This window comes from Arachis duranensis, chromosome 2 (genome assembly GCF_000817695.3).
Source record: "Arachis duranensis cultivar V14167 chromosome 2, aradu.V14167.gnm2.J7QH, whole genome shotgun sequence".
Lineage (NCBI taxonomy): Eukaryota > Viridiplantae > Streptophyta > Magnoliopsida > Fabales > Fabaceae > Arachis > Arachis duranensis.
Window position 1 is genome coordinate 79,285,780 of NC_029773.3, and position 22,823 is coordinate 79,308,602.

Below are 22,823 nucleotides of genomic sequence, written 5' to 3' on the forward strand. Positions count from 1 at the left end.
GGCCACAGGTAACTGTCTTTAGAACTATATAACTCTGTATTACTTTACTGAATTAATATTTCTGTTTAAACATAACATACTTTTTAATTGTAGGAGAAGGTGGACCACTATAGAGTGGAGTATGCTTCCCGGATACTATTCAGTGAGATGAATAAACAGAGAGATCGGGCAATTAGAGAGAGTAGTGTTATAAGGCTGTCGAAGCCATCCTCTGTATTATTGAGTCCGTTTTGTCAGATTAATTCTGCTAATATAGAAACTGGGTAATCCAACTGCTGGGTAGTTTGTAAATTGAACAAATGATGTAAATATTTGCCATTTATCAACAACTTCTATTCCATGTATATTTTTTCCCATAGTTAAACTATCTGTGCTGATAAACTGTCTGTGATGTATTCAAAAACTGTATTACAGGTGGTAAAACATAAAGCAAAAAATCAAGGCATACGCATATTATAAACTGTTACACCCAACGCAAGTCTAATAATACACCCAAGATTACATAAAATATACACCCAACTGTCTATGCTATATTCAAAATGTATGAATTACATCTAATAATACACCCAAGATTGCATAAAATATACACCCAACTGTCTGTGCTGTATTCAAAATGTATGAATTACATGTACTAAAATATGAAGAAAAACATCAAATGAAATATACACCCATAACCTGCGAATTTTTACAGCTTTTGTTCTATATGTATCTATATATGTGTCTATATGTAAATTGTGAATTAACAAAAATACACCAAAAAGAACAGTGCTTTTACACCCATATTCTATAAAACTATACACCCAAAGAGTTATCCCCTGCTGCTGGTACCCTAAACTGATAATTCATAACGTGTCCTTGATATTGGCTGGAATTTGAATGCGCCGCTGATGCAGCATCAAACAGGTTTATCTGAATATAACACTCACGCATTAGCTAAACTATTAACGAGAAAAATAAACTCAATCGCCACAAATTTAAAGAACAGTACTTTTACCTCGCTTAAAACTTTCGTCTTCTTCTTCTTTGTGGCATTTGCAATCTGTTTCTCCAGCTTTGAACCTAGCCTGTTTTTTGGACGTCCTCTTGTTCGAATCCTTAGCGGGCTTTGAAGCTCGTTAACGGATTCCAAGTTGGCGTCTTCGTGGGATAAAGAAGACGTCCCCTTCCTTTTGGCTTTTAATGCTTCCATCTCGGCCATGACGTTATTGTACGCACGGTGCAGAATTGCAGTCAGCTCCTCCGATTCGGAGGCAAATTCGCAAATATTTTGCGAACGAAAAACCAATTGGTCGAACCTCTTGCTTCTTGGCTCCATCAGTGGCTCATCGTGGCTGCTCTTGATGTGTGTGTGTCGCCTCTTTACCTTCTTGCTCCATCGTTCCAGTATATATCTAGGTGACACTTGGCTTACTTGTTCAAAGCTTAACACGCTTAGTGCGTGATGGCACAATATCCCTCTTGACTCGAATAATAAGCCTTGACATTTTAGCTCCGCTGCTACTGAGTCGTGAAACATTGGCATTTTACCTCGGCTGCAACTGAGTCGTAGGTAACCGCGAACTTGTTGAATATTGAGCTAGAAACTTGTTCTCCAACTTCGTATATTGAATAGCCTAGAGCGGAATTCTTTAATCTGGTGATGCAATTCGCCTTTCCTCTGAATTGCGCTTGGACTTCCCTAAACTTTGCATGAGTGTACGCATCTTGAAACTGAGCTTCAATGGAGGATTTGGTTGCACACGGTATGACCGTATGAAAATCTGCAGTATCTGATTCTCTCTCTGCTTGCTCCCTGCTTCCGAGGCAATTATCGTATTGTTTGACGAACTGAATAAGCGAGCTGTTCCGAGTGATAAACTTGTTAAAAAATGAATGCATGCTCTCGCTCCTTTGTGTGCTTCTCATCCCTGCCCAGAAGTGGTGATCCAGATAGATAGGAACCCATATGTGACGGTCTTCGTACAGATCTGCATAATACACCCAAACACAGACTGTAAAATACACCCGAAAGAACATACAATTTACACCTCTGCTGCAGATTTTAAAAACACATTACCTGAAAGCCACTTGTTGTCCGCAAGACTAAAATTCAGCAGAAAATCGTTCCAATTCCTATCGAATGAGTCTTTGCTATGAGAGTTCCAAACAATATGGCTCATTTCTTGTTCGATATCGGCATGTCCCTTGTACCCGTTTAATTTGCTTGGAATCTTCTTCATGATGTGCCAAATACACCAGCGGTGAACTGTTGTTGGCATACAGGCCTCTAAAGCCCTTTTCATTGATGCACACTGCTCGGTGAGAAACCCTTTCGGAGCGTTTCCTCCCATGCAACAAAGCCAGCATTGAAATAACCATTTGAATGATTCAATTTCTTCGTTCTTCATCAAAGAGCATCCGAGAAGTGTTGACTGACCTTGGTGATTCACCCCGACAAAAGAACCACAGACCAAATTATACCTGAAACAAATTACCATGGTCCAGAATGCAAAATCATTAGGTACACCCTAACAAATGCTTCGAATACACCCAATGAAACAGCCAATATACACCTCTACTGCGGATTCGTAAAAATAAATTAATTTAGCATCATAAACAGGGACAGTTTATTACCTGTTTGTATTGTAGGTGGTGTCGAATGAAATGACGTCTCCGAAATACTCAAAGGCAGCTCTGCTTCTTGCATCGGCCCAAAAAGCCAGCTTAATCGATAGATCCTCCTCGAGTTCGAGCTCAAAAAAGAAATTCGGATTCTTCTCTTTCATTCTTAAGAAATATTTCCCGAATTCCTTTGCATCTTCTTGTTCGGAAACATTCCACACTTCCCTGGTAATGTAATTCCTCACGTCCTTTTCGATAAAATTTAACTCGAACACTTAAAACCTAAACCCTTACCCTAACCTGTAAACCCTAAAACCCTAAATCCTAATATTATATATATGTATCTATATGTAAAATGTGAATTCACAAAAATACACCCAAAAGAACAGTGCTTTTACACCCATATTCTGTAAACCTGCAGCCTTGGCGTAGTTCCTGTAAAATTTTTCAGCATCTTCAAGGGTGGTAAAGGTCATTCCGACCTTTGGAACAAGCTCGTCATCAACAACCGAGAGAGGCTGCACAATACACCATGTCAGAACTGTGAATACACCCATAGATATCATTCAAATACACCCAATCATGTCTAATATGATACACCCGAACCGCAACAACTCAACTACAGAATGACCTTTAAAGCCATAAACTATAAATACACAGGCTGCAGAATACACCATGTCAAAAACTAAAAACACACCCAATCATGTCCGATATAATACACCTGAACAACAACAACTCAATTAAAATAACAAAAAACCAGTAAAGTGTAGATACACCCACACTTCTAGCTAAAAGACACCCAAAGAAGAATTGATCTACACCCGAGCTTCTGCTATAATTTCCAGGTAATTAATCACAACTAATGCATTGAATCGACAGATTCATGTTAACGTGTTAGTTTCACAGTCAATGTTCAGCAATTTTTCAACTACATAATGCTATACAAATTACTGAAAGAAAATTCATACTAAATCAAACCTCAGGAACTTCGTTAGATTCAAATTCATAATCCACTTCGCCTGGATTCAGCTGACAATCTGAGGTTGAATGATCCATTATCTTCAAAACGAATTCAAACTTTGATTTCAGAAAACAACAAATCAAAATAGAAAACGAAGCTCGAGTTGCAGAGAGAGAAAAAGGTAACGTAAACGAAGAACATACCAGTGAGAAAAGGAGAGGAAAAGAACGATGGAGAAGAAGGAGGGAAGACGCGCGAGAAGAAGAACAACTAAATCTCAAAATAACGAAAACGAAGAAGGAAACAAATATTTTAAATTTGGTAGTTAGATATACGCGGGATGTTATATAGCGCGTGTAATCAACGTACGTGGAGCAGCGCGTATTTTGATTTTATTGTTTAATGAACTTGTAAAGCATACAAGCCCTAATGGTTTGTATGCAGAGCTTTTCCCACTTTTTTATGGGTAACCGAAAAATTTGTTATCTTTGCCTTACTCAAAGGCAACTCGTCAAAAATGTTGTTTTTGTCTATTTAAGACAACTTTTGTTAAATGTTGCTTCGAATAAGGGTTATCTTAGACTAAAAATGTTGTAGTGTTATTTTTTCTCCCGGTATAATCTATTATTATATCTGATCTAATAACGACAACCTTAATGTCCTCTACATTTTTTTCATGTGTTGCTGGCCCAAGTAAAGTTGTCATAACACAATAGACAAGAGTGTGAGCATCTCTAAGTAATAACGAAGAAATTGGAATATTTTAGCTCAACAAACAATGATATTCACCACGAAAATGTGTAGAGTGTAATTAATTAATTATTGATACTTCAAAAAAAAAAAGATTATATATATATGGGGAGCAACTATATGGGGAGCTAAAATAATCTAATCTTTATTGTTTATTACTACTATACATGTACTAATCTCTAATCTCCAAGATATGAACAAAAAGTTAAGCAGTATATGTAGATAGAGCTGCATATGCAAATGCTGTGATCTGATTCGTGCGTTGACTTTATAATCACATAAAGTTTGTTCACCAGTTACCCAACGAATCCCTTTGCTCTTCATTCTAATCCATCTATCATCGCCCATGTCAGCAGAAAGAATACCCGATCCATCATGGAAGTACGATGTGTATTTGAGTTTCTGAGGCCAAGACACTCGCAGCGGATTCACCTCACATCTCTATGACGCTTTGAGGAGAGCTGGGATTCATGCTTTCAGGGACGATGAGGCGCTTGGGAGAGGAGACCAGATGACATACATACTAGTTCAAGCAATCGAAGCTTCTAGACTTTTTGTTGTTGTTTTCTCAGAAAGTTATGCTGCTTCTACATGGTGTCTGAACGAGTTGATGAAAATAATGGAGTGTAGAAGCACTAGAGGTCAAACTGTCATTCCGGTATTCTACAATGTTGATCCCTCAGATATACGCCACCAGAGCGGTCCTTTTGAAAAAGCTTTTCAAAGTCATAGATTCTCATATGAGAATGAGATAGTCCACGCTTGGAGGGCTGCGCTCACTGAAGCTGCTAACCTTCTTGGATTTCTAATCACTGGAAGCAGGTAATTCCATATCCTCTTGTTTGTTTTATTTTTCAAAATAGGAAACAGAACAATGAAATATGCATTTTTTCTTTCTTTTTATATTTTTTATTTTAGAAATGTTCCAAAATAGACAATTATATAAACATAAATCAGTTATTAAATTAATTATAAATATAAAATATACATTAAAAATAAATTAAATAATTTATATATTTATCCGCAAATACATTAGTTTTTTTATAAAACTATTTCTTGTATTGATTTAAACTAGAATAAGAGTAAGTTAATGATAGCATATAATAAATATTAAAAATTATTATGTTTTGTAAAAATAAATTAAATATGTGTAAATTAAAGTTAAATTTAAAATGTATTTTATTTAAAATAATTTGTAGTAAAAAAGATTTGGATGTTAAAGTTGTACAAAGTAATATTTTTATTTAGTGGTTTGATTTTTGCATTTGTTTTAGTTGATGAACTTAGTCTTCTTATGTAGCGCTCGTCCTCTTTTTTCTTTATTGGTTATTGTTAAAGTTGTTGCTTTTTTCTTTCTGTGTACGTTCATGTGAATGCATATTCTTTATGAATTGTTGAGTTGAATGCACTTTCTATTGTGTTGTTTGTTCTATCTTTGCATGTATGTTCTTCTTTCGAAGATGTGTCTTGAATTTATATGGTTTTCTTTCGCCTTAATCTCTTGATGGGGTGGTGCTTCAATGTCATTACTTTTCTAGAGTGTCATTAAATTTGAAGCAGTTATGGCCAATAATTTTTTTGCTTCGCCATCAAATAGTACAAAAATTATTGTAACACTTTGATCTGGAACCTTTAATTAAATTCTGAACCTAAAATAAGTATTGGGTTAGTAACTAATAATTTGATAGATGAAATTATAAAAAATATATAGAGTTACTTTATTGTTGGATATTGTGGTGTTTGATTACATGTGCCATAAATGTAGTTTTTTTTATATGCTTTTTTCTAACACTTTTCATATTCAACATAATTTTATTCAAATTTGTCATCAATTTCGTTTATACTTGCTAAAATTGTGAAGATCTTTTTCTATTTCAATATTCAATTTATGTTATTATTAGGTATATGGTATTTGAGTAAGTATGAATGTATGATGCATGTTGTGAGTTCTTTTTGTCTACTTGATAATCAGATTCTCATTACATGGCTATTAAATCTTGGATAGTTATTCAATTTCTAATCATTTTGTTCTGAAAGAATGATGCTCTATTGAGTAAGTTTGAGATGTATAGTTCAAAAATAATTTTTTTTTGCTAAATTTGATATTATTTGAAGGAATAGTGATTAGAGACTTATATACGTAGTTTAAATAGCATAGAATTTGTATATTTGTAACGTAAAATTTATTACGATTAATAATATTATTATGACATTTGTAATATGGATGTTTATTACCTTTTAGTGAGTTATTTATAAAAATTAATAAATTAATTGTTGGGGTTATAAATTTATTGTATTGTTTATAACGGTAAGATATAATAAATATATGAATATGGATTCAATGTATTTGTAGGCTACAAATTTATTGTATTTTATTTTTAATTTTTTTCGTATATTTTAATTTTTTGCTAATCTATTTATAATATATAAAAGTTGATACCAACTCTCTCCGCAATGAATTTAAGCAATCTTTTCTTTGCTAATGATGCCACATCAGCAATTCTAATGATTTGGGAAAAGATGAAAATCAACCAATTACTATTTAGTAAAATATTTTTAAAAAATTAAAATAAAAATCTCTTATATTATTATTCAATTGAAACATCAAGTACTAATTAAATGCAATAAATATACATTAAAAGTGTCATAATAATAATAATTATAAAAAATTTCAGTTACAAATTTTCAAATTCTACAACTTATACATATTTATTCTTAATATATAAAAGTAGATACATAAATTTACCCACATTACTTTTAAGACATTTTTTTCCTCCTACTAATGCCATGTCAATAATATCACTTACTTGGCAAAATTTTAGAATCAACCACTCAATTCTTGCCAAATTAATTATTATTTCTAAATCAGCAAAAAAATAAAATATACAAATAAAAAACTAAAAAATACAATACAATAAATTTGTAACCTACAAATACATTGAATTCATATTTCTATATTTATTATATCTTACCATTATAAACAATACAATAAATTTATAACCCCAATAATTAATTTATTAATTTTTATAAATAACTCACTAAAATTAATAAACATCCATATTAGAGTTCAAATAACATCAAATTTAGTACAAAAAAGTTATTTTCAATAGAGCATCATTCTTTCAGAGTAGAATGATTAGAAATCGAATAACTATCAAAGATCTAATGGCCATGCACCATGCAATGAGAGTCTGATAATCAGGTTTGACAAAAAAAAAAAAAACTCACAACATCCATTATACATTCATACTTGCTCAAATACCATATACCTAATGATAACATAAATTGAATATTGGAATAGGAAAAGATCTTCATAATTTTAGCAATTATAAATGAAATATGACAAATTTAGATTGAACTATGTTTGGATGGAACTATGTTTAAATGTAAAAAGTGTTAGAAAGAAGTATATAAAAAAGAAAATAATTACATTTGTGGCACATGTAATCAAACACCATAATATCCAACAATAAAATAACTCTATATACTTTTCATAATCTCATCTATCAAATTATTAGTTACTAACCCAATACTTATTTTACGTTCAAAATTCAATTAAAGGTTTTAGATCAAAGTGCTATAACAACTTTTGTACTATTTGATGGCGAAACAAAAAATTTATTGGGCACAACTGCTTCAAATTTAATAACATTTCAAAAAAAATAATGACATTGAAGCACCACTACGTCAAGAGATTAAGGAGGAAGAAAACTATACAAATTTAAGATACATCTTCGGAAGAAGAACATACATACAAAGATGGAACAAACAACACAATAGAAAGTGTATCAAACTCGACAATTCATAAAGAACATCCCTTCACAAGAACCTACGACAGAAAGAAGAAAGCAACAACTCTAACAACAACCAATAAAAAAAAGGAGGACGAGCGCCACATAAGAAGACTAAGTCCATCAACTAAAACAAATGTAAAAATCAAACCACCAAATAAAAATGTTATTTTGTATAATTTCAATATCCAAATTTTTTGTACTACAAATTATTTTAAATAAAACATCTTTTAAATTTAACTTTAATTTACACGTATTTAATTTATTTCTACAAAACATAACAATTTTTTATATTTTTTATATATTAAAAATAGATAGATTGGTAGATTGATGTGTCTTAGTGACCAAATAAAGGCTAAGTTGAATTCATTGGAAAAAGTTAGAATCATTACTTAGGTAAAATCGTTGGTTTATTTTTACAGAACTAGAAGTGAAGCTGAAATTATCGGAGAGATTGTTGAACATATAACTACTCTACTTGCTTCGGAAGACTTGTTCATCACAAAGCATTTAGTGGGAGTACAATCTCGCACGGAAGATGTGATTCAACAGTTACATTCTCATACACCAGAAGATGTCGTGTTAATGGGGATATGGGGGATGGGAGGAGTGGGTAAAACAACCATTGCGAAAAGTGTTTATAATCAAATTCATCGCCATTTTGATAGGACAATGTTCCTCCCAAACATTCGGGAGATGTGGGAGAATAACCAACAGGTTTTTCTGCAAGAACAGTTATTGAATGGTATTTGCAAAGCACAAATAAACATACAAAACATCGGATCAGGAGTAGCTTTATTAAGGGAAAGACTTCGCCTGGAAAGAGTATTTCTTGTACTTGATGATGTCAATAAGATAGATCAGTTGAATGCCTTGTGCGGTAGTCGAGAATGGTTTGGTGCAGGGAGTATAATAATCATCACAACAAGAGATAGACGTCTGCTTCGTATGATTGGAGTTGATTATGTGTACCAAGTGAAAGAAATGGATTACAATGAATCTCTTGAATTTTTTTGTTGGAATGCATTTGGGAAAGCAACTCCTTTAACCGAGTTTGTTAGACTTGCAGAAGATGTAGTTGCATATTGTGGGGGATTGCCACTAGCCCTTGAAACAGTTGGTTGTCAGTTATTTGGAAAGATGAAAGACGAGTGGGAGAATGTATTAGGTGGACTCAAAAGGTTTCCCCATCCGGATGTACACCAAGTTTTGAAAATAAGCTTTGGTGGCTTAAATGATGACAGAGAGAAAGAAATATTTCTTGACATAGCTAGCTTTTGTATTGGCATGGAAAGGGGGGAGGTACTGGAAACACTAAATTATGGCTTTGGAATTAGCGAACATGGAATTAGTTTCCTTGAAGAGCGGAGTCTTATAACATTTGATGAGAAAGATAGAGTTCGAATGCATCCTTTGCTGCGAGACATGGGAAGAGAAATCGTTCGAGAGCAATCACAAACTGATGATCAGGTATGTATGAGAAATGGTAGATGGTCATCAGAATTTATTGTTTTTGGCCATCACTTTTAGCCATTAACCCAATTTCTTTAGTCTATTCATCTAACAACATACTTTAGTCTCCATATTTTTAAACATTATGGCTAACTAATGTGATGACCCTCTAGCATTCCTTGGTATACATTACTATGTTTTCTTATTATCTAATATATGATTTTCACCTTTTTCTTATTATAATCATTTTGCAGCGAAGGACGTACGATGTTTTCATGAGTTTTCGAGGCAAGGACACTCGTCCAACGTTTACATCACATCTCCATACATCTCTCCAAAATGCTGGAATTGCTGCTTTCAAGGATGACGATGATGTTGATGGACTTCAAAGGGGAGAACGGATTTCAATCGCATTGTTAAAAGCAATTGGATTGTCTGCATGTTCTGTCATTGTTTTTTCAACCCACTATGCTGATTCAAAAATGGTGCCTGCAAGAGCTTGAGAATATCATGGTATGCCATAGAACAAAAAATCAAGTGGTTTACCCCATATTCTATGAAGTACATCCCTCTGATGTACGTTATCAAAAGAAAGACACTGACTTTGGGAAAGCTTTTGAAAGTCTTATAAGTCGAAGATCAGTGGAAGAAGATAAGGTGCAAAGTTGGAGAACAGATCTTCGTGAAGTTAGTAGCTTTTCAGGGATGACTGTGATCAACTCCAGGTATTTGTATTTCAAAGGTCTCGTACACACTTATATATTATTTGGTAGCTAGTTTAGAGTTTTCTAATTGATTCATCTTGTGCTAATGTGATAACTGAGTTGTTTATTAGATAAGAATTGTTGAACACATATATTTTATAGGAACAAAAGTGAAGATATCAAAAGAATTGTTGAACACGTTACTCGGTTGTTAGATAAGACAGAGTTGTTCGTTGCAGCGCATCCAGTGGGAGTAGAACCTCGTGTGCAAAAGTTGATTGAAGAATCAAACATTCAAAAGACAAAAGATGTTCTGATACTTGGGATAAAGGGCATGGGGGGCGTTGGTAAAACCACTATTGCCAAAGCCATCTATAACAAAATTGGTCGCGATTTTGATGGCAGGAGTTTCCTCCTGAACATTAGAGAAACATGGCAGCAAGATAACGGAAAGGTTCTCTTGCAACAGCAACTTCTTGAGGATATATTCATTGCAACAAGGATACACATACGTAACATTGATTCAGGGATGCAAATATTAAAGGAAAGGCTTGGTGCTAAAAGGGTACTCATTGTGCTTGACGATGTAACTGATTTGTACCAACTCAATGCTTTGTGTGGTAGTGGTGAATGGTGTGGTCCTGAAAGCGTAGTAATCATCACAACAAGACATGATGATCTTCTTCGAGTGTGTAAACACACATTCAATCTAGAAGAGATGAATGGGGCTGAATCCCTTGAGCTTTTTAGCTGGCATGCATTCAAACAAGCATGTCCAAAAGAAGAGTTTGCCAAGCTATCTACAGATGTAGTTGAATATTCTAATGGATTGCCACTGGCTCTGGAAGTTCTTGGCTCCCATTTGTTTAATATGGGAATAAAAGAGTGGCAAAGTGCATTGAATACTCTGAAATTAATTCCCCATGATAAAGTCCAGAAGAAACTACAAATAAGTTTTGATGGTTTAAGTAAGAATTATGAAAAGGAAATATTCCTTGACATTGCATGCTTTTTTATTGGGATGGATCGGAATGATGTTGTGAAGATATTAAATGGTTGCGGGTTCCATGCAGAAATTGGAATCAGTGCACTTAAAGAGCGAAACCTTATAACCGTTGATAACAATAATATGCTTGGAATGCATGACTTGTTAAGAGATATGGGAAGAGCAATAATTTGTGAGCAATCACCTGAGCTTGAAAAGCGAAGTAGATTATGGTACGATGAGAAAGTGCTTGAACTATTAGAGAATCATGAGGTATGCTTTACGTTTTAGATAGAGATAAGATGCAATATTTATGTTCGTAATTAACTATCATTGTCAAAATCATAGGTAACTAGTACCAAAAATGTATGATTTAATTTTTCCTCTGCCAAATTCAATCTCTTACTAGACTAAATTGTGTTCAACAGTGATCAGTATCATGTGATAAAGAAATAACTTTTTTCACATTTATAAAGGGACGAACCAATTAGTTTCAATAAAAGTGCTGTCAAAGCATTATTTGTTGAAAAATTAAATCTAATTGTTATACTGCTTTTGCTAATTTCCAACTCCCATCAATTAATATTCCATTTTCATTTCATTTAGGGAACAGATTTAAAGGCTAAGGGATTGAGTTTGAAGTTGCCTATGACCAATTCCATTTGTTTGAGTAAAGAAGCATTTAAGAGTATGACTAAACTTAAATTGCTTCAACTCGCCGGTGTACAACCTAATGGAGAGTTCAAACATGTTTCAAGATATCTTAGATGGATGAGTTGGCATGGATTTCCTTTGAGACACACTCCCAAAGACTGCTATCAATCAAATATAATTTCCATTGAGTTAGAAAACAGCAAACTCAAACTTCTGTGGAAGGAGTCCCGGGTAAGAATCCTAACGCGTACATATAATTCGTAAGCTTGTATTGTATTCTAACATATTTTTCTTTTCTTGTAGTTGTTGAAACAGCTGAAGATTTTAAATCTTAGTCATTCACATGACTTGATCAAAACCCCAGATTTTTCATACCTACCTAATCTTGAGAAGTTAGTACTCAAGGATTGTACAGAATTGTCTTCGGTTTCCTATACCATTGGAACTCTACAAAACATCCTTCATATCAATATAGAAGGATGTACAAACCTTTGTGTACTTCCAAGAAGCATATACAAGTTGACATCTCTTGAAACTCTCATCCTCTCTGGGTGTTCAAAGATTGATAAGTTAGAAGAAGATGTGGAACAAATGGAATCTTTGGCAGTGCTAAAAGCTGATAACACTGCCATAGCACAAGTGCCCAGTGCGGTAGCAAGATTAAGAAACCTTGGACATATTTCTTTGTGTGGCTATGAAGGATTGGCACGTGATGTGATTCCTTTAATTATGTTTTGGTTATGGCCTTCACCAAATAATATGTTGTCATCAGTTATGCAAAAATGTTCATCAAATGTTTTCACTTATGCAAATTGGGGTCCACGGCTTCAGATAAAAGGAGGTGTATCTTTGGATACTGACAATGTGGCAAATTGCAATGAATTGGGGATGCATATTTCTGAATCAAAATCTTCTTTGAATTCCCTTTTGATTCAAATGGGGGTGGAAAACTCAACCACAGAGATACTTCAAAAGACCATTTCACAGGTTTCTCCCTATCTTTTATATATAATTTCTTTTATTTGGTTCTATATGCTAGAAGATGAATTAAAAGATAATATCTACTCTATCATCTATTTATGGATGTCTTTGATTTAACATTTTTGGACAAGAATTTGTTTTAAACTACAAAAATTTCTACTGAAACGTGGAAAGAATTTATAAAAGCATATCTTAAACAAAAATTATTTAATTTGATCCGAAGTGGAAACAACTTTTAAAGTTGTTTGAAATATCATTTATGTTGTTAATGAAATAAATGAATTGTGAAGCATATGTGTTTTGTTATGTAAAATCGCAGAACAATGAGCTTGGAGATTACCTGCTCCCTTATGACAACAATAATCCTGGTTTGTTAACATTCAGTGGTGAAGGTTCCTTTGTGACTTTTCAAGTCCTTCATATGAATGGGCGCAACTTGAAGTCCATGATGTTGCACATTGTTTTCTATTCTACTTCTTCCACATTCATCACTACAACAGAAGGTCTGATTCTTGAAAATGTGCGAATCTTAAATCTCTCAAGGGACAAATCCAATGTATTTAAGGGAGATAAGTTAGCTTCATTAAAAGATGAGGACAGGGAAATCCTAATGTCAAGTCTAGAACCTGGTGACACCGTGCAGATTGTTGTTGCTTTAGGATCTGGGTTCATTGTGAAGAAGACCATAGTTTATCTCATATATGACGATGAACCACCAATTGGGGGAAACTTGGAGCACTTCAATGATGAAGAGGATGATAATGTTCGTTCTACTGGTGATGACGTTGTAGCTTCTGTGAATGAAGGCACTTTGGGTGTTGATGTCATTGCAGCAGATGATGACGAAGATGTTACTGTTTTTGGTGTTCATGATGCAGTAGCTGGTATGAATGAAATTGTTTCTGGTGTTGATGCTATGGAAGAAGATAAGGATGGTGCTACTGTTGCTAATGTTGATGATGATATGGTAGCCAATCTGGATAGAAATGCTTCTACTTCTGGTACTGATATCATGCCACCAATTACTAATGGTTTTGGTGCTAATTATGTAGTAGCAACTGATATAAATGAAAGTTCTTCGAGTGTTGATGATAATAATGACGATGATGTTGCTGCCATTGGAGATAAAATGACAGGACTTATTCCCTTAGTTCAGGTATGAAAGGATATAAAATGGCAGCTTGGTTCACATTTGTATTAATTCCATGTGAAAATTTTGAATGATTTAAATATTGATTTGGTTTAAACAACTATTTTTTAGCATTAATACATACACACACATTTAAAAATTAAATCCCGAATTGTTGGTTCATTTTTCTAACTGTTTAATTACTTTCTTGTACAGGTCCCTCTTGATGCTAATATATATTCTGAGCTTACATTGACTATGATGGTTTCAGAAGATGAGCTTCATGAAGATAGTGATTTGCTTATTGCAGAGTTGGATAAAACATTGTCAGAGAGCTACTTTCTGTACCCTAGTCCTGGATCATTAGAACTTCAAAGTCTCTCTCTGATTTCAATCTTTCAAAAAATGCAACTTCTTTTGGATAATGAACTAGAAGCCTTGGTAGGAGATGTTAACATCAAGAATCAGCTTCTCGGCTATGTGGCTCAATTAGGTCAAATAATAGAGTCATCACAAGTTCCTAAAGATCTTCACTCTTTGGTTATTGAGATTAGTCATTTCTATGAAGATTTTCTCAATGATTTTCCACCTGTTCAAGAAGTGTTAGACAATCATCAAAGATTGATCGACTCAAAGAATGGACTTCAAGAGAAGTTAAAAGCGGCTAAGGCCAAACAAGGACAGTTTTCTGCTTCAATTTCTAAAGGAAAAGAAAGGGTCAATGAGACGTCAAAAGAAATCAATGAATTGGAGTCAAAACTAAAAGCCTTGCATGAGAAGAGGAATAGGTTACAATTCAATGTGAAACGTTGTGAGTTTGAATCTATAAACATCAATAAGAATTTGGAAACTTTGATAAAAGAGAATGAAGAGGTTGTGAGCAGTCTCAAAGAATCAGAATCTGCATTCAGAAAGGCTGAGTTGTCAAAGCAGAGTTATGAGAGGAAGCTAGCAGTCTTGAAGCAAGCTCTTTATGGCAACACTAGGCATTAGAATTTTCTTCAATTTTGTAATAATTAGAACACTTAATTACTTGTGTTTGTCATAGTGTGCATAACTGTCATATATAACAGTTAGTTAAGAAATGGCTTAAGGGTTAAGACAAATTTTAAAGACACACTCACTTGCAGTATTCCATTCTTCTTTAATTAAAAAAGGAAACCTGTATCCACTCAATTCCTGGTCAACGCAACCACCAACGCCGCCTCCAACCCTTGCTTATTCACTCTTGCTCTTAACTCTCAAAATTTTTACCAATGTTTCAACTCACAGAAAAATTCCTGTCACTCACTCAGACCCATAATCACTCAAGCTCTCATTTAAATTCTCATTCTTTCTACAAAAATAAGACTCCTAATCATTACTCAATTTGATTCAGACATTCAAAATTTGTAATTTTCGAACATCCAAAACCGACAAATTACTTCATGGCTCAGTCTTTCTTGAAGAATGTAAGACGCACCGATACTTCTAGCCTTCTACATTGAGATCTAGAAAGTCATAACAAACTTCATTGATTATCTTCTTTTTTTTTCCTTTGGTCAAAACAAACTTCATTGATTATCTTCGTTTTTTTTTCTTTGGTCAGAACAAACTTATCAATTAAGTGATTTGTAAAAGTTAAGACCCATAGCAGAAAACTCTAAATGAAAACATAGAAACAGGATATTGCTTTGACTTTTTGTTCCTCTCATAATTTTGTTTTGATCATTCAGTATTTCGGAAGGCAGACCCTGAAGCATAGGAGTGCTCTCAACCTCTTCACTTTCTTTCACCCAAGAAGCAGCTTTCCTATTCATGTTAAGAGTTTCAACCTCACAAAGTTTCATAGTGGATTCTAACTCGTCACTCTTCTCACATGGGGCTTTCGGTTTCAGCTCCAAGGCATTGATTTTTCAAATGTGATATCTTGTAGTAGACCACAAGTATCGATGAAGAAATTGAAGAGGAAGAGAGCTTGCTATGAAAACACCAAAATTTTGATCTGTTATGTAGCCTTTAGAAAAAAAATAGTAGTTGTTTTCCTTCGTTGAAGACTTTGGCTATAAAACATTCTCGTTTGATCAACTCACACATGAAAGCAATAGCACAAAGTACCATGATTGTTTTTCGGTTTGTGGAAAAGTTGATGTGAGGAAGAAAGATCAGAAGATTGCGGAACAAGAAAGAAGTGAGCTCACCCATATATACAAGCTGTAACAGAATTAACAAACTTACAATTTTTCCCACGTGACAGTAAAGCAGTGCTAATCACTAACTACCTTCAACCACTTAACTAACTTATACAGTTAACGCGGTTCAATAAGGAACAAGAAACGAATCCAAAGCTATGCAACAGAACTCCTCAATTGAGGTTGGGACTTGGCACCTTAAATTGGAATTAACTTCGTTTGCCAGATCGCCAACGTTTCCAGATCAGAAAGGAAGCAAGAGTCAAGGGTCCACACAATCTCTAAGCTCACAAACAAAAATTGTAAAATAAAATAATAGTCATAATGAGGAAACTGAGACTAAAGAGTTGATTTTGTTTCTAAAATCTTAAACATTTTCTATTTTGATCTTCAAAATATCAATTTTGTCAATTAAAATGATATTTCATGGATAATTTATATTCTTTGTTAGTTAACCATTAGCTAGACAACTATAATTTTCTGCTTATATCACTTTGGCAAGATATACATAACATGTCATATGTTAATTGAGAAAAAATTATTTTAGCAAATTTTATTCTTTATCTTTTTTTGTAAGCTATTCTTTTATAGTATAACTGATAAATTTTTAATCTTCTCTCAATTCTTATCAATCACTTTGAATAATAATAAAAGAAAAAGATATACACAAAAAAATGTATACAAAAATAATTCAATGTAAAATTACTCTAAAATTAACATCTGTAATTGTCATCATATAAATAGAGTCTACACAAACTAGATTTAAACAACTAAACAAGCTAAGCAACTTAAATAATGAGTATGATAAGGATATAACAACTTACAGATTTAGCACTAGTCGAAGCAATAACATTCTTAACTTCTGGCACATAAGTTGAATCCTTATCTCCTGCCATATCATCACCATGAATATTGCATTAACATTTTTTAGTAGCTATCATATTATCGTTCATTAAGGTTTAAACAAGTTATTGATACTTGTAAAATAGGCATAATATCTGTTTGTTTTTATATTTGTTTTTCAATTTTTAATAATAAAATTTAAAAATGATTTATTTTAGTTTCATCGTAAAAAATTCACTAATAATGACGTAAAAAATGAAAATAAAAATACAAACTAAATAGACTCTAACATGTTCATGTATGTCATAAACAACATTCTTACCTGCTATGTTGCTACGCTCAATTTCCTCATTAGTTGATTCACTATATATGAGATAAATTGTTGTGTTCTTCACAACAAATTCAAAGCCATAAACAAGAACAAGAACCTCCACAATGTTTCCAGGTTCCAAAGTTGAAATTATGCATTGCCAGTCCTCATTTTGAAGAGAGGCTAATGTGTCACGTTTATAGACCTGAACGGTATACTTTGTGTAATTTATGATTAACACATTTTGAAGACATTTTGATGAGATTGTGTCTTGGGAAGAAGAACAAACAACGCATAACATCATTGTCTTCAAGTCACGCCCGTTAATGTGAGGAACTTTAAAGTGTATGGATGAACCTTCGCTATTGAAGGTCAACCAATCAGGATAATTGTCACCGGGCAGCACTGATTGACGATCATGGTCATTCGTATTCAATATCTGGACAATGAAATAAAAGAAAATAGGTTTCAAAGCAAGAAACAAAGAGAGAAATAAATAACCTCTTTTTTTTTTTTTTGGTTAAGGAGGAAAGTCCCAACAGAATCAGCCTAATAAATCTTAAAATTGTTAGTGTCGTTGTCAAAATCAATTGTATTTATAATATTTGATTGTGTGTTTAAAAATGCTGAAAAATAAATTTAATTTAATAAAATTTTTATTTGTATAATTATTTTTTAAAATAATTTATTTTGTGATAATTATTTTATCTTTAAATGTTTTAACAAAAAAAAGTGATTTTAGATAATTTATTATGTTTAAAATGTTAAAAAATATATTTTTTAACTATAATCATAAAAATGAGTACAAAGTATTGTCTATATTATTTAATATTTTATATTCGAGATTAAATGGCAAAGTCATTACAATTAAAAATAATAAACGTTTTGTTATAATTATACATTTTAAAAAATATTGCTTTCGCTTGTAAGTTGTTTTTTAGGTTAACATTATTAGTTTTGATTATAATATGTTTTCAAAGTTTATCAAAACATGACTATTTTCTGGAAAAAAAACGTTTTTCGAGAAATAAATCTCTTTTCATGTTTTTCAAATCTGTTCTTAGTCTCAAATGTGTAATAAGTTTTATCTTTGAAAACTATTTTTATTGGTTTTGATCTCTTTTTTTTTAATTCTGTATATTTATTATTGTAATCATTTCTGTTAAGGTTTTTTTTGGTGACTCATTTCTATTAAGGTTTAGCTTCGATTGACGTAAAAAAAAAATATTTTTTCATCCTTTTAAAAAAGATATTTTTTAACAAAAAAATTATTTTATATTTATATAGACTTTTTTAAAAAAAAATAAGTATTAAAAACATCTTTTTTCTAAAGCAATGTATTCTTAACTTTCAAAAAAAATAATTTATTTTTTTAATAAAAATATTTTTTTTAAAAACGTATCCATATAAATTTTAAATTAAATAAAAATATTTTTTTTTTAAATTTCACTCAAAAGAACGAATTGAATTTAACACTTAATATTCAACATTTAATTTGCCACATCATACTTAGAATTTGTTTGGATAGGTTCATAAGTTACTTTTTTTTAATTTATGAAAAAGTATAGTATTAATGTTTGGTACAAATTTTAAAATCAAATTGCAGCTTTCTAAAAAACGATGAAGAAGTTAAAAAAATGACTTCTCTAATAATAAAAAGTTTTTTATCATTCTTTTCTTAAAAGAAACACTTTTAGAACTAAACAACCAAATACAAAATAATTTATTTATAAATTATTTTTGATATAAACATTTATTGTTTAAACTATTTTTTCAAAATGAGCTTAATTAAGCTGTTTACCAAAACTGGCATTAATACAACAAACTAATATTGAAGCTATAAAAAGTTAGATTAAAAAGTTCAACTTTTAAAAGTTTAGTGTAATAATCGATGTTCCTACCAAGTAATTGTAATTGAATGTTTAGATTCATAAAGAATAATTTTTATAGCGAGAGACAAGAAATTTACCTGTAAGATTCTTTCCTTAAGAATACCACTGACTTGGCTCTTCGCTCCCACTTCAATTAAAAGAGACTTCACTAATCCATTAATTTGAAATTCACTGCGAAAATCAATTATTGTTGAAGTTTCAATATTCAAGACTTGTGCTGTTGTTGGAATTACTTCTAACTCATTGTAGTATGTGGCATACAATATTTCCAAAATTTTTGTTACACCTTCAGCTAATTGAAGATCTGAGTTGCACTCTACTTGAAGATATTGAAGCTTTGGTAAATCTAAGAAGGAAACAAGTTCTGGGGCAGAAACTAGAGATGAAGGATTATTTGTTGGTGACATCCATGACCAAATGAGAGAGGGAAACACATCACGTGAGAATCCTTCATAACCACACAAAGAAACATATCCAATGCTTTTTGATCTTACTATTGAAAATGGCACTTGTGTTATTGCAGTCTTATCTGCAATTAAAGTTACTAATGACTCCATTTGTTCTAAGTCCTCTTCCAATTTGTCAATCATTGAGCATCCGGAAATGATGAGAGTGGTCAGAGATTTCAACTTGTAAAAGCTTCTTGGCAGGTTGCCAAGGCTAATGCAGTCTTCTAAATTTATTACAAGAATCTTTTTCAGATGTCCTATTGTGTCTGAAATTGTAGACAACCTTGAACAATCTTTGAGTAGCAGCTTTTCAAGATTTGGCAAGTATGAAAAGTTTGGGGTTTGTCTCAGGTTTTGGGAATGATTGAGATTCAGAATTTTCAACTTCTCCAGAAACTGGAAAAAAAAAGTGATAAATTATATTAGAAATGATCAAGATAGGCTATGAAAATCTTAAGCATAGTTTAAACATAACAAGTACAACTAGAAAAAAGAAAAAAAAAAGTGATATAATCCTTTCTGGAAAGAGAGTTCGATGCAGAAGTATTCCACACAGAATTTGGAAAAGGGCCTCAGCAGAGTGTAATATACGCAGCGAAATCTAATCCTTTTTGAAGATAATGCAAAAACTAGGAATTTATACCTGCGGTTCCTTCCACACTAATTTGAGACAACAGGATTCTAACTCAATGGAAACTACATTTTCCTGAGAAAAGTTTGGTGGTATGTATTTCAAAGGAAATCCATGCCAATAAAGGCATCTCAAATCTCTTGAGATATATTCAAAATCTCTGCCAAGTTGTACACCAACAAGTTGAAGCAATCTGAGTTTTTTCATCTCCTTAAATGCTTTAGCCTCCAAACAAATTGTATTGGTTCTTGTCAACTTCAAGACTAGTCCCTCAGTTGCTCTTGTCCCCTGTGAAAATAAAAGGGACAAATAAAAAAAAAAAATTAAAAGTAGCTTAGATAATATACTGGTTCATTATGTTTATTTAGCTTACAATATGTATTTGTAGCACTTCAATCACTTCCTTTTGTAACCATAACCTGCTACGGTTTTCTGGCTCTTTTGGATATTTCTCACGAACAATTTCTCTTCCCATATCTCGCAGCAAATCATGCATTCCAAGCTTGTTATTGTTGTCAACAGTCACAAGACTTCGATCTATAAGGATGTCTATTCCAATTTCAGCATTATATTCATCTAAAATGTGTATCACATCATTTCGATTCATCCCAATAAAGAAAAATGCTATGTCAAGGAAAATTTCTTTGATTGTATCATCAACTAAACTATCAAAACTTATTCTTAGCTTCTTTTGCACTTCATGGTTAGGAATTCTTGTGAGTTTCTCCAATACACTTTCCCACACTTTTTTCATCCTATCAAACAACAAAGACCCAATAACCTCGTGAGCTAGTGGCAATCCCCTACAATATGCAACTACCTTCTTAGAAAGTTCAAGAAATTCTCTCTTGGGACATTTTTGTTTAAATGCATGCCAACTAAAATGCTCAATAGATTCATGATGGTCCATATTTGACATCCTAGAAATGTGATCAACTTGAAGAACTTTAAGAAGATGTTCATTTCTTGTTGTGATGATTATTCTACTACCTGGACCAAACCATTCTCGACTTCCACACAATGCATTTAGTTGGTCTAATTCATCAACATCATCAAGTATAAGAAACAACTTTTTGCCACAAAGTCTTTGTTGCAATATAATTTTTCCAGAGTCGATGTTATGTATCCTTATCTTTGTAGTTTTGAAGATGTTTGAAAGAAGCTGTTCTTGCAAATGAACTTGGCTAGTACTCTGCATCCAAAATTCTCTTATATTTGGAAGGAAGCAATAACCCTCAAAACAACCATGAGCTTGATTGTAAATGGCTTTGGCAATAGTTGTTTTTCCGATTCCCCCAATTTCCAATATTCCTAATATCAAAACATTATCGGATCTGTTGGAGTTATCACATGTACACAAGACTCTACTCAAACAGGATGTTGAGCAACGAACAAGATTGTATTGTCTAGCAAAGCAGTGATACTTTCTACAATCCTATTGATATCCTCAGCTTGATTCCTAGAAAACAAAATGAACCATTACATAAAAGAGGCATAATTGATTTTATGATAAAGAATCATTCTTTAGATTATTATTATTATCAGAAAAAATAATACTCTCCTTCTGGCAGTGACGGACCCACAAAATTTTAGAAGTTGGGGCAAAAATATATATACAAAAATAAAATTTGTTGAACATTATTAATTATATAGAGATATAAAAATTAAAAAAGTTAGTGAACACTTTTATTTTTAAAACTTGAACTTAAAATATTTTAATTAAATTATGAAAAAATTGTTATCCTAACTAATTTTTTATATATATTTAATAATAAAAGACTGAATCAATTAGCACATTAACGATTAATGATACACTAGTATTTATAATTTGAAACTAAAATTATTAATGAATACTAGAAAAATTAAATTTGTATATAAAGAATATGTTTATATAAAATAATAGAAACATAATTTATAATTTTTTTATTTCTTTTTAAAATAATTAAATTTGTTATATATTTTTTAATTTAATTTTGATATAATGTTAGATGAAAGATTTTATACATCTGTTTAGTTATATATTGTAATTAAAATATTTTTATCATTATTTTTAAAAATAAAAAATATTTTAAATTGGTAAATTAATCAGTTTATTTTAAAATTTTATATGCAACATAGATACATATAATAGAACAAAAGATAAAAAAAATAAGTAATAAGGATGAATAGATCGAGAATAAAATAAAATATATAAAGTTACGAAAAAAATAAAATATTAAATTAATACCTAAACTATAATTGTTTGAATTAAAAACTGTAATTGAAAATATCAAAAAGAGAAATAATGAAAATGAAAGATACATAGAGCCATGGAGAGCTATATAAAAAAATTGGAGAATTTAAAATTTACTTTTTGATGAAGAGAAGATGACCACTAGATAAAGAATAAAAAAAGAAGGTTAAAAATATAAAAATAAGAAGAGGGTTGAAGAGAATAAAAGAGTAACAGTACAATAATTAAATTTGATTAAGTTAAATAATAGTCAAAATGATAGAAAAATAAAAAAATAAATTTAAAA

The 22,823-nt window shown here is 31.9% G+C and overlaps 1 protein-coding gene and 1 pseudogene across 1 annotated transcript; one reads left to right on the forward strand and one right to left on the reverse strand.

Moving 5' to 3' along the window:
- Positions 1-4,498: 4,498 nt before the first annotated feature.
- LOC107475201 (uncharacterized) lies at positions 4,499-15,137 on the forward strand. The gene is given in 9 exon segments (XM_052257134.1): positions 4,499-5,134; positions 8,526-9,573; positions 9,810-10,034; positions 10,036-10,280; positions 10,422-11,517; positions 11,851-12,129; positions 12,202-12,885; positions 13,199-14,035; positions 14,225-15,137. Coding segments are annotated over 9 exon segments (5,502 nt in total). The 5' UTR covers positions 4,499-4,823; the 3' UTR covers positions 15,002-15,137.
- Positions 15,138-16,160: 1,023 nt separating this feature from the next.
- LOC107475202 (disease resistance protein RPV1-like) overlaps positions 16,161-22,823 on the reverse strand; it is a 9,376-nt pseudogene continuing 2,713 nt past the window's right edge.